This window comes from Bos indicus, chromosome 1 (assembly GCF_029378745.1).
Source record: "Bos indicus isolate NIAB-ARS_2022 breed Sahiwal x Tharparkar chromosome 1, NIAB-ARS_B.indTharparkar_mat_pri_1.0, whole genome shotgun sequence".
Lineage (NCBI taxonomy): Eukaryota > Metazoa > Chordata > Mammalia > Artiodactyla > Bovidae > Bos > Bos indicus.
The window spans coordinates 3,035,909-3,048,722 of record NC_091760.1 but is presented as its reverse complement, the minus strand read 5'-3'; the positions used below and the strand labels follow the sequence as shown (position 1 = coordinate 3,048,722).

Sequence of the window (12,814 nt, the reverse complement as noted above, 5' to 3'; positions counted from 1 at the left end):
ATTTTCAATAGACTGTGAAAACATATAGTATTCTTCCGCCTTAAAAACAAAGTGAACTCAAGTGAAAGTCACTCAATTGCGTCAAACTCTTTGTGACCCCAGGGATTATAGAGTCCATGAAATTCTCTAAGCCACAATACTGGAGTTGGTAGCCTTTCCCTTCTCCAGGGGATCTTCCCAACTCAGGGATCGAACCCAGGTCTCCTGCATTGCAGGCAGATTCTTTACCAGCTGAGCCACAAGGGAAGCCCCATCTTAAAAATACCCATCCCTTAAAACAGCAATGAGATAGCACTACACACCCACTAAAATGGCTAACATGCGAAACACTCACAGCAGCAAATGCTGGTGAAGATGTGAGGATGTGCAGAAGTGAAAACTCTCATTCATTGCTGATGGGAGTGCAAGATGGTATGGCCACCTTGGAAGACCATTTGGTAGTTTCTCCCAAAACTAAACATAACTCTTAAAATATGATCCAGCAATTGCAATCTTTGACATTCACCCGTGAGTTGGAAATCTTCACACCAAAACCTAATAGCCACAAAACATGGATGTGGATAGCAGCTGTATTCATAATTACCAAAATCTGGAAGCAATCAATATGTCTTTGAATAGGTGAATGGATAAACAAATTGTGGTACAAATGGTGGAATATTACTCAGCACTAAAAAAGGTACTATCAAGTCACAACAAGATGTGGAGAAACCTTAAATGAATGTTGCTGAGTAAAAGAAGCCAGTCTGAAAATGCTAGGAACTATGCGATCCCAATTGTATGTGATACTAGAAAAAGCAAAACTTTGGAGACAGTAAAAAGATCAGTGGTTGCCGGGACTACAGAGGAGAAAATGATGAACAAATGGAACACTGGGCACTTTTAGAAACTATTCTGTGTGATACTCTAACGATGAATACATATCATACCTTTGTTACAACTCTACAGAATGTACAGCAGGGAAAAAAGGTACAGCATGAACAGTAAGTCCTAATATAAACTAGGGACTTCAGTTGATAACAATGTATCAACCAAAGCATAATAGGCTCACCAAGTATAACATAGTCGTGTTGGACTCTATGCAACCCCATGGACGTAGCCTACCAGGCTCCTCTGTCCATGGGATTTTCCAGGCAAGGGTACTGGAGTGGGGTGCCATTTCCTTCTCCAGGGGATCTTCCCAGCCCAGGGATCCAACCAGGTCTCCCACCCTGCAGGCAGGCCAGGGCAGCCCAATTATAACACATGTACCACATTGTTACAAGATGTTACTAGAGGAAACTGGAGGGAGGGGAAATAAGAGGTTCCATTCTGAAGAGCCTGTTCCTAAGTCCAATTTGTTCATAAGTCCAACAAAGTTAGTCTAGGTACCCAACTAACCCTTGGCTTTAACGTACTGTACTATGATAGGTTTGTGATGCTTTTCACATAAATAATACATAAAAAAATAAACACAAAAAATAAAGAAAAAAATTTAGTCTTACAGTATGGTACTCTGAAAAGTGCCCGCTACATCACCACTGCTTTTACACTTGCTTCTGGACATTCTGGGCTCAACATAAAGACTCTGCACTTCTGTGCTCTATACAGTTGCTGTTCTTGTTCAGGCACAAGTCGGATCTGACTCTGCAACGCCATGCACCACAACCCACCAGGCTCCTCTGTCCGTGGGGTTCTCCCAGCAAGAATAATGAGGTGGATTCCCATCACCTTCTCCAGGGGATCTTCCTAGACGAGGGATCCAAACTGTGTCTCCTGCATGAGCAGGAGGATTCTTTACCACTCAGCCAGCAGGGAAGCCCGCTCTGTACAATACTGTGCAGGAAAGCACACAGAGCACCACCACTTGTAGGAGGTGCACGCGCGTGGCGGTGCACACCAGACACACGAACTAACATGTGATTGGAGGTGGCAACGCACGTTCACGTCTTTGAAAGTTTGCAGCTTGAAGGAGACTTACTGTAAATCTAAAACTGCAGTTATTTTTGTTTGTTTAGAGTTTGTACCACCACCACCCCAACTTCCCCACCCACTGGAACATAAGCCCAGAGAACAGCAGGAACTCAGCCTGTGTCATATACATTAAGTCCCCTACGTACGGATGAATCCTGTTCATTTGTAAGTCCAGTTTGCTTGGGTAAGTCCAGCAAAGTTAGCCTAGGTACATAAAAAACAAAAAATACACACATAGAAAAACAAAGAAAATGTTTTTAGTCTTACAGTACATTACTTTGCCAACAAAGTAATGTAGTCAAAATCTACAAATCTAGTCAAAACTATGGTTTTTCTCGTAGTCATGTATGGATGTGAGACTTGGACTAAAGAAAGCTGATCACTGAAGAATTGATGCTTTTGAACTGTGGTGTTGGAGAAGACTCTTGAGAATCCCTTGGACTGCAAGGAGATCCAACCAGTCCATCCTAAGGGAGATTAGTCTTGAATATTCATTAGAAGGACTGATGCTGAAGCATAAACTCCAATCTTTTGGCCACCTGATGCGAAGAGCTGACTCATTGGAAAAGACCCAGATGTTGGGAAAGATTGAAGGCAGGAGAAGAAAGGGATCACAGAGGATGAGATGGTTGGATGGCATCACCGACTCAGTGGACATGAGTTTGAGTAGGCTCCAGGAGTTGGTGATGGACAGGGAGGCCTGGCGTGCTGCAGTCCATGGGGTCGCAGCAAGTCCAAAGAGTTGGACATGACTGAGCAACTGAACTGAACTGACAGTACCTTGAAAATTACAGAAGTACTGGCTACATCCTCACTGCTTTCACAATCGCGTCCAGGCATCCTGGGCTTGACATAAACATAGTGTATTACTATACGCTATAGTACTGTACAGTGAAGCACAAAAAAGCACAATCATGCAGCAACATATACCAGACATATGACTAGACATGTGAACACACATTTGAGTCTTTGAAAGTTCACAGCTTGAAGGTTTGTATGTAGGGGACTGACTGTTCTGTGCTGTCTCTGAAACTTACAACAGGGCTTGGCATCAGTGAATATTCCTGAATAAATGAACAAATGTGTATTTTTAAACATATAGTAGACTTTATAGGAATATAGAGCATATAGTGGGGATTCCCAGGTGTCTCAGAAGTAAAGAATCTGCCTGCCAGTACAGGAGACACAGGAAACTTGGGTTCAATCCCTGGGTTAGGAAGATCCCCTGGAGGAGGAAATGGCAAGCCACTCCAGCATTCTTGCCTGGAGAATCCCAGGGACAGAGGAGCCAGGCTCCATGGGGTCACAAAGAGTCAGACATGACTGAGCGATTGAGCATGCACATGTTAACAGAAATTACAAAAAAAAAACCCCAAAAACCCAGGGAAGGCTGTCTCTTTAAAGAAAAATGGGAGGAAACATCGGTCCACAGATCATATAGGACAGAGAGGTCCCATAGTCCCCTTCCCCTCCACACAGTTTCCCCATCTTTAACATCTTGCACTAGTGTGGTACATTTGTGAGAACTGATGAGCCAATATTGATACATTGGTATTAACCACATGTTATAACAGTCACATTAGAACTCTCTATGTGTCTTATACAGCTCTATGGGTTTTGATGAAGGTGCAATATCATGTACCCACCTAGGCTAAGAATTCCAAATTCTCAATCCTAGTCTGGTTCTCAAGCCTACTTTGTCTCTTCAGATTGTGTTTTCCTGCCTTCTGGCATGCCTCATACTTTTTGTAGAGAGCTGGACATGATGTGTCAGATAACAGGAGCTGAGATAAATAATCATTCACTGTGAAGCACCATGCTTATCTGGCTAAGAGTTTGTTGTTTAATGTTTGCTGCACCTATAGGTGTCTGATGCTTTCATTTTATCCCGTGTCCTCGTGTTTTGTCTTCCCCGTTGCCTCTGGGTTTCCCTACAAGCTCCTTCTTAAATAGAGTTGTAATCCACTGGAGTCCTATGGGTGTGGTGAAAGGTTTTGTGGAGGGGAAACATTCAGTAACCTCAAAGTTAAATTTCAGAGCCTGTTTCTCTTTTTAATGAGCCTGAACCTCTGGACTGTGACCTTCAGAGGAGCTTCCTAGCCTCTGCCCTGCTAGGTTTTTTTCTCCCCTAATGTCAGAAAAGCTTGCAGGGACTGGGTTGTCTAACTGTCTTTGAGCTGGGTCAAACTGGTGTTGTTGTTGCTGTTGTATAGTCACTCAACTGTGTCCAACTCTTTTTTGACTCCCTGGACTGTAGTCCACCAAGCTCCTCTGTCCACGGGATTCTCCAGGCAAGCATACTGGAGTGGGTTGCCATGTCCTACTCCAGAGGAACCTTCCCAACCCAGGATCAAACCCTCCCTCTGGCCAAATAGGAAGGAAGCTTTCTCTGTTGTTCACCATGAGAACCTGGTGGGACACCTGTGAAAAAAGCTCAAGAAAGCACAAGGACTCCACTAAAACTGGGTCTCAAGGAGTTTCTGACTCTCAAGCTATTAGTCAAGTATGGTTTGCTTTCCTGTTTCCTGAGGCTTCTGTTCCTTGTCCACTGATTCTCTGAGTCGCATTCTGACATCCTCTTATGATCATCTCTGTGCATTTCATATGGAGAGGCATTAGCAAATGTTAGTTTATTTGATGGATGAAAATTTTCCTTTTAATTATCTACAAAAGTATGAAACACCTTTGTTAGAAAGCTGAAAGTGAAAGTGAATGCTCAATTAGAATAACCAATATAGTAAGTATATTCTTTCCTTCTCTTTCAAAAGGATTTTAACATTTACATTTCAGTAGCCTTAATGTTTCGGAGAAGGCCATGGCACCCCACTCCAGTACTCTTGACTGGAAAATCCCATGGATGGAGGAGCCTGGTAGGCGGCAGTCCATGGGGTCGCTAAGAGTCAGATAGGACTAAGCAACTTCACTTTCACTTTTCACTTTCATGCATTCGAGAAGGAAATGGCAACCCACTCCAGTGTTCTTGCCTAGAGAACCCCAGGGACGGCGGAGCCTGGTGGGCTGCCGTCTATGGGGTCGCACAGAGTCGGACATGACTGAAGTGACTTAGCAGCAGCAGCAGCAGCAGCAGCAGCAGCAGCTTTAATGTTTAAAATATACATGTGTTTTATTGTAAATTACCTCATATTCTAATTTGGAAATTGACAGGATATAAATAATAGGTAAACAAAACAATGAGGGACTGCCTTGCCTCTCTACCTGCCCCCAAACACATTGATCAGTGGTTGTTCAGTCACTAAGTCTTGTCTGACTCTTTGCAATGCCATAAACTGCAGCACACCAGTCTTCCCTGTCCTTCACTACCTCCCTAAGTTTGCTCAAACTCATGTCCATTGAGTCAGTGATGCCATTCAACCATCTTATCCTCTGTTGCCCCCTTCTCTTTCCGTCCCCAATCTTTCCCAGCATCAGGGTCTTTCCCAGTGAGTCAGTTCTTTGCATCAGGTAGCCAAAGGATTGGAGCTTCACCTTCATCATCAGTCCTTCCAATGAATATTCAGGGTTGATTCCCTTTAGGATTGACTGGTTTGATCTAGCACCACAGTTCGATAGGCAACCAGAAGTCAAGGGGCAAGACCCACAGAGAATGGGGAGCCAATAGTTGCAATGTAGACACAGGACTGCTTGAGCCTGGAACTATACCAAGCCTTTACAACTCAATGGTATTTTTATCCCAGTTTTATTGATTGGAAAATTATGATCTGAGCAGTTTTGTAGAACTTTGTGGGGGAGGAGTGCAGGAGAGAATTCATTACCTCTTTTTTTCACTATTCACTCTTTTATTCATTCATTCAACACATTTTTATTGAATGGATTAAATTGAGTGCATTGTTCTAAGTGCACTGTCCTAGCCCCTGAGGATACAACCGCCAAAATCCTTCGTCTCTTTTTTTGGGTTCCCAAATCACTGCAGATGGTGACTACAGCCATGAAATTAAAAGACGCTTGCTCCTTGGAAGAAAAGCCATGACCAACCTAGATGGCATATTAAAAAGCAGAGACATTACTTTGCCAACAAAGGTCCATCTAGTCAAAGCTATGGTTTTCCAGTAGTCATGTATGGATGTGAGAGCTGGACTATAAAGAAAGCTGAGCGGTGAAGCATTGATGCTTTTAAACTGTGGTGTTGGAGAAGACTCTTGAGAGTCCCTTGGATTGCAAGGAAATCAAACCAGTCAATCCTAAAGGGAATATTCATTGGAAGGACTGATGCTGAATCTGAAGCTCCAATACTTCGGCCAACCTGATGCAAAGAACTGACTCATTGGAAAAGACCCTGATGCTGGAAAAGAGTGAAGGCGGGAGGAGAAGGGGACGACAGAGGATGAGACGGTTAGATGGCATCACTGACTTGATTGAGTTTGAGCAAGCTCCAGGAGTTGGTGATAGACAGGGAAGCCTGGCGTGCTGTAGTCCATGGGTTCTCAAAGAGTTGGACACGACTAAGTGACTGAACTAAACTTTCCCTATAGAGCTTACATGGGTGGGGGCAGAAGGCATGGTCTTAGTAAAGTGTGCCTGCATGCTAAGTCGCTTCAGTCATGTCGGACTCTTTGCAACCTACTCGACCATAGCCTGCTAGGCACTTCTGTCTGTTGGATTCTCCAGGTGAGAATACTGGACTGAGTTGCCATTTCCTCTTCCAGGGGATCTTTCAAACGCAGGGATCCAAAGTCTCCCATGGCTCCTGCATTGCCGGCAGATTCTTTATGGCTGAGCCATCCCAGAATGTTCAGTTCAGTTCAGGAAGTTCACGTACTGTTGAAACCTGGCTTGGAGAATTTTAGCATTAACTTGCTAGCGTGTGAGATGAGGGCAACTGCGAGGTAGTTTGAACATTCTTTGACATTGCCTTTTTTGGGGATTGGAATGAAAATTGACCTTTTCCAGTCCTGTGGCCACTGCTGAGTTTTCCAAATTTGCTGGCATATTTAGTGCAGCACTTTCACAGCATCATCTTTCAGGATTTGAAAGAGCTCAACTGGAATTTCATCACACCTCCACTACCTTTGTTCGTGGTGATGCTTCCTAAGGCCCACTTGACTTCACATTGCAGGATGTCTGGCTCTAGGTGAGTGATCACACCATTGTGGTTATCTGGGTCATGATACAGTTTTTGTACAGTTCTTCTGTGTATTCTTGCCACCTCTTAATATTTTCTGCTTCTGTTAGGTCCATACCATTTCTGTCCTTTATTGTGCCCATCTTTGCATGAAATATTCCCTTGGTATCTCTACGTTTCTTGAAGAGATCTCTAGTCTTTCCTATTCTATTGTTTTCCTCTATTTCTTTGCATTGATCACCGAGGAAGGCTTTCTTCTCTCTCCTTGCTCTTCTTTGGAACTCTGCATTCAAATGGGTATATCTTTCCTTTTCTCCTTTGCCTTTAGCTACTCTTCTTTTCTCAGCTATTTGTAAGGCTTCCTCAGACAGCCATTTTGCTTTTTTGCATTTCTTTTTCTTGGGGATGGTCTTGATCCCTGCCCCCTGTACAATGTCATGAACCTCTATCCATAGTTCTTCAGGCACTCTGTCTATCAGATCTAATGCCTTGAATCTTTGTCATTTCCACTGTAAGGGATTTGATTTAGGTCATACCTGAATGGTCTAGTGGTTTTCCCTACTTTCTTCAATGTAAGTCTGAATTTGACAATAAAGAGTTCATTATCTGAGCCAAGGTCAGCTCCTGGTCTTGTTTTTTGCTGACTGTATGGAGCTTCTCCGTCTTTGGTTTCAAAGAATATAATCAATTTGATTTTGGTATTGATCATCTGGTGATTTCCATGTGTAGAGTCTTCTCTTGTGTTGTTGGAAGAGGGTGTTTGCTATGACCTGTGTGTTCTCTCGGAAAAACTCTAGCCTTTGCCCTGTTATTAACTTCATTAGCCTTGCACTGCAAGGCCAAATTTGCCTTTTACTCCAGGTATCTCTTGACTTCCTACTTTTGCATTCCAGTCCCCTGTGATGAAAAGGACATCTTTTGGGGGTGTTAGCTCTAGAAGGTCTCGCAGGTCTTCATAGGACCGTTCAACTTCAGCTTTTCAGCATTTACTGGTCGGGGCATAGATTTGGATTACTGTGATGTGGAACGGTTTGCCTTGGAAAGGAACAGACATCATTCTGGCCCCAGGGTGTACACGCGGGTAAAGTATAAGCCCCGGTGGCTCCGCCCGCGCGGTATCCGAAAGCAGCCGGGCGCGCGCACCAGCGCCGGAGACTTGCTCCACCTCTCTGGGCGGAGACCCCGAGATCCATCCGGGGCGCCCCGGGTGCGGAGGCTGCGGGCCACCCCTACTCCCCTTCTGCTACCCTTTGCCCGGCGCCGGCGGTCCCTGCGGAAGGGGCCAACAGCAGCCCGCATCGGGGTCACGAGCGCCGAGCCGGGGTGCGGAGGGGCGGCGGCGGAGTCCGGCTGAAGCGGGTGGGCCCGAGGCTGGCACCCGGAGGGCAGCGGCGAGGCCACACTGCCAAGGTAACGCGGGCCGGCGTGGGCGGCGGGGATCACGGTGCGGGGGAGGCTGGGGAGGGCACCGGGCGACACCGTCTCTGCGCCGCCGTTTCCCGGAATCCCTCTCCTGAAGCCTATCTGCCCGGGACTCCTCCTACCGCCTGCGCCCCGGATCGCAGGGTTTTTCCGCGCGCGACACCGCACCCCTGCCCGGGGGCGTCCCCTCTCCAAGCTCCCCGCAGCCCTGGAGGGTTCCTGAGGAGCATCCACTGACTGTCCCCTGCGGCCGCGCTGCCCTCGGCCCTGTCCGGGCGTCCTCCGTTCATCGCCCCCCACGCAGCCCCCAGGGACCCGCACCTGACCTCCCACAAGGGCCCTGGCCGCTTAGAGGTGAGAGTCAAATTCCTTAGGGTCCACAGCGCCCTGCAAAACTGGGTTAACGGCTCGGGTCTCCGGTTCGGGGTCTTCCGTCCGCCCTCCAGCAGAACACAAGGTTAGGCATAGTTTGTCCCCGCGCCGGAGAGGAGTACGGAGGGACCCCCGAAGCTGAATGGTCCTACGGCCTTACAAACCCATCGCTTGGAAGCTGGAGTGGGGACAGGGCGATGGACAGCGTCGCGGAGACAGGAGTGGACGCGCGTCCGGGGTCGGGAGGGAGTGAGGAACCGGGTGCGAGTCGACGCTTCACGTTTCGACTCTGACCGATGGAACTAGTTAAACCCAGTTAGGAGTTGGATCCTTCAACCCACTTAACGTAGCGAACGATGGCTGTGAGGAACTCTAGCTATCCTGTCTCTCTTTGTGTCTCTTTCTCTTTCTCTTTTAATATTTGTTTGATCTCCTTGCATTTGTTTGGCAAAAAAAAAAGTCTTAGAAACTGAGTGGAACGAGGTAGGAGTTGCGGAGGCAGGTGCTGCCAGAGTCCTGGAGTCCCAGCCCCGCCTACCCGCTCCTGGTCTCAGGCAAACTGACCCCGAGACCAACTGGGCTGCCACCTGCCCCGCATCTTGGCCAGGTTTCAAAGTACCCGCCTTCTGCTGTCCTGACTGGGAGAGGACAGGGGTGAAAGCAAAACCGCAGCAAAATTTGCTCTAAAGAAAACATCCATCAGTGTGCCCTTAGTTGGTAAGATTTGACCTCTTTGTGGCAGAAAGTGAACTTCAGAGTTCTCTAGTCCATGAGTTGGATCATCAAAAATCTGTGTGACTCTTTTATCCTTACCTGTATTTCTTCTAATGTTTCTCATGTATTTATTTCAAACTTAAAGACAATCTGCCTGAGATTTGGTTCCGGAAATGTGACACCTGGTAATTTACCTTAAAAAAAAAAAAAAAAAATAGAGGAAGAATCATTGCCTGGAGGTACTGTCTTGAAAGTGAAACTTTTATTAAAATGTATTTTCCATCCTCCTCCACTTGCATACACAGAGCATGTTGGACTTCCTGTGACATTTACAAATCTTCAAAATGTTGTAGTCTGAAGCATGTGTATTCTTTGATGGCCAATCATATTTTACCAAAAGTAAGACACAATGATGGATATAAGGTGTACTTTAAAAACTTTTATGTCACTGGGTAGGAAAAACCACTGTCAATTATGGTATGTGATGCCACCATACAGAGCACCCTGATCTCACAGATGTTCAGATGTCAGAAGGAAGTGTGTGTTTTATAATTTGTGAGATAGGCTCTCTTGGCAGAGCTTGATGATACTTTTCCCTGAGAACTTTTCATTGCTTCAAAGAATGAAACTGGTGGTGTGCAGTTCAGGAAGAATAAATGAAAACAGTTTGCTGGGAGAGCAGTTGGCCAAAGTAAGGGTGGTAAGAAGTGGAATAAGGAGAATATGAAAGAGGGAAAGAGAGAGGGAGAGAGAGACATGGATGGATGTTGGGTAGGGAGTAGTTCAGAACCATTGAGAATCTTTTCAAGAACCAGCAGGAAAATGAATTCATTCAGTATCCCCATGAGCCAGGGTTTAACAAACTGGTACATGGGAGAGTTATTCTTAAACCTTGTTTTTCTGAAACACTGTTGTTTTAATTCTGAGGTTTTTTTAAATATATTTAAAATTTGAGTGTATCCGACCACCAGAAAAAAAAATGGTAGGGAATCCACAAAAATCCTAAAAGTGTTCCCTAATAAATAAGAAAGAACGAAACCATGAGTTTTAGCATGACTTCAGATCAGATCAGATCAGTTGCTCAGTCGTGTCTGACTCTGCGACCCCATGAATCGCAGCACGCCAGGCCTCCCTGTCCATCACCAACTCCTGGAGTTCACCCAGACTCACGTCCATCAAGTCAGTGATGCCATCCAGCCATCTCATCCTCCGTCGTCCCCTTCTTGCCCCAAATCCCTCCCAGCATCAGAGTCTTTTCCAATGAGTCAACTCTTTACATGAGGTGGCCAAAGTACTGGAGTTTCAGCTTTAGCATCATTCCTTCCAAAGAAATCCCAGGGCTGATCTCCTTCAGAATGGACTGGTTGGATCTCCTTGCAGTCCAAGGGACTCGCAAGAGTCTTCCCCAACACCACAGTTCAAAAGCATCAATTCTTTGGCGCTCAGCTTTCTTCACAGTCCAACTCTCACATCTATACATGCTGTTTCCTTTTCGGACAAAGGAGCAGCAGGCGCTTTCTGCTCAGGGGTGGGAGGGAAATATACTTGGGGTGGGGGGGGGTGCTGTACAGGACAGGAGAAGCCAGCACCAGAGTCAGGGGACCCCACAAAGGCCCCATGGTTGACCCACCCCTCCTCGACCATGCCTGCAGGACAGTTAACCGGGTGTTCCAGGAGGAAGCAGAGCCCAGACTACACTTCCTTGATAGGCGCGCCCACATCCCAGCACCTATGCCTTGGGCTAGAGAAGCTGCCCAGGCTTCACAGAACAAACTGGAATCAGGCACAGTTTTTAAAAGGAGGTCAGGATTTCACTCCACTGTATCACAATTGCAGGAGACAAAGGAATCAAAGTATGAATGAGGTAAGCAGAAATGGTGTGAAAAAAAAGAAAGGAAAGAATATGATAATTTGCAGGATTAGTCACTCAGTTGTGTTCGACTGTTTGTGACTCCATGCACTCTAGCCCACTAGGCTCCTCTGTCCATGGAATTTCCAGGCAAGAATACTGGAGTGGGTAGCCATTCCCTTCTCCGGGGGATCTTCCTGACCCAGGGATCAAACCCCGGTCTCATGCACTGCAGGCAGATTCTTTACCACCTGAGCCACCAATGATAGCTTGCAGGAATCTTACTAAAAAGAAAATATTACTCTTGGGACAGAAGGCCATTTTTTACAATAGCTTTTTGTTATTGTTGTTGTTTAGTTGTTTAGTTGTGTCTGACTCTTCTGCAACCCCACGGACTAAAGCCTGCCAGGCTCCTCTGTCCATGGGATTCTCCAGGCAAGAATACTGGAGTGGGTTGCCATGTCCTACTCCAGGGGAATCTTCCCAACACAGGGGTCAAACCCAGGTCTCCTGCTTTGCAGACAAATTCTTTACCATCTGAACCACCACAATAGCTTTAGATCCTTCAAAAATTGATTTAAAAATATGAATTCAATAAAAGAAACTCAAAGATAAGAAAAATTTTAATTGAGATGAAAAGAAGATTGCAGACTTACAGGAATACACTGAAGATCATTGAAACATATTACAGAAGAAAAAAGAGGAAAAAATAGAATAGATCCTGCTGAAAGTAAAAATATTTTAACAGAGGAAAGGCTCTTAATTCCAAAAATTCAGAGACAAACGTGAAGTCATTTATTAAGAATCCGATGTGGAAGACAGATAAAGCACAGTCAGGCATTAGGATACTTGAGTTTCCTGACATAGTGAAACCAACAAATGGGACTGAAAATGCAAACAAAAATGAGATAAATTTTATTGAAATGAAGAAAAAATGGTCTTTAGGCCAAAAGAGCATGACATTTTCCAGGAAATTTTCATATAGGAATGCTTAGTATCTTCAGTAGTTTAAATGCAAAGGAAAAGAATTATTATTATTTAGGAATTGAAAAAAGAGTAAATAAAGGAGAGAAAAATCACATCAAGTTGCTCTCAGATGTCTTCAGGGCTGTGCTAGATGCCAGAGGACGATGGTTCCCAGGGAAAAGTTCTAGGGAAAGAAACTTTTTCCCAAGAGGGTGTGTCATCTAGCTAGAAGATGTCATTCAGATTGAAAGTCAACAGAAAGGGGCTTCTTCAAAAGAACAAAGGAAATTCAGCACCCATGAGCCCTTATGGAAAAAACAAACTGCTGGAGAATAAAATCCAGCAAATAGTAAATAAAGAGAGAAGTCAAAGTAAAGAACTCAGGCACCAAGAACTCATGATATAAAGGACTGTTGGCCACAATAGAGAGTCCAAGTGCCATAATGAAGACCCAGCACAGC

The 12,814-nt window shown here is 45.3% G+C and overlaps 1 protein-coding gene across 5 annotated transcripts in view; it reads left to right on the top strand.

Annotated features, from left to right (window-relative positions):
* IFNAR2 (interferon alpha and beta receptor subunit 2) overlaps positions 1 to 12,814 on the top strand; it is a 65,567-nt gene that overhangs the window by 22,851 nt on the left and 29,902 nt on the right. For 2 of the 5 annotated variants that reach the window (XM_070785459.1, XM_070785590.1), the window contains exon 1: positions 7,011 to 7,039. The exons of 1 other annotated variant lie outside the window; for it this stretch is intronic. In XM_070785459.1, the coding sequence (XP_070641560.1) occupies positions 7,026 to 7,039 (14 nt within the window). In that variant the 5' untranslated portion in view covers positions 7,011 to 7,025. Of the gene's footprint in view, positions 1 to 7,010; positions 7,040 to 8,176; positions 8,441 to 8,503; positions 8,807 to 12,814 lie in introns of those variants that run through there. 2 more of the 5 variants (XM_019979959.2, XM_019980656.2) reach the window with 2 other exon arrangements.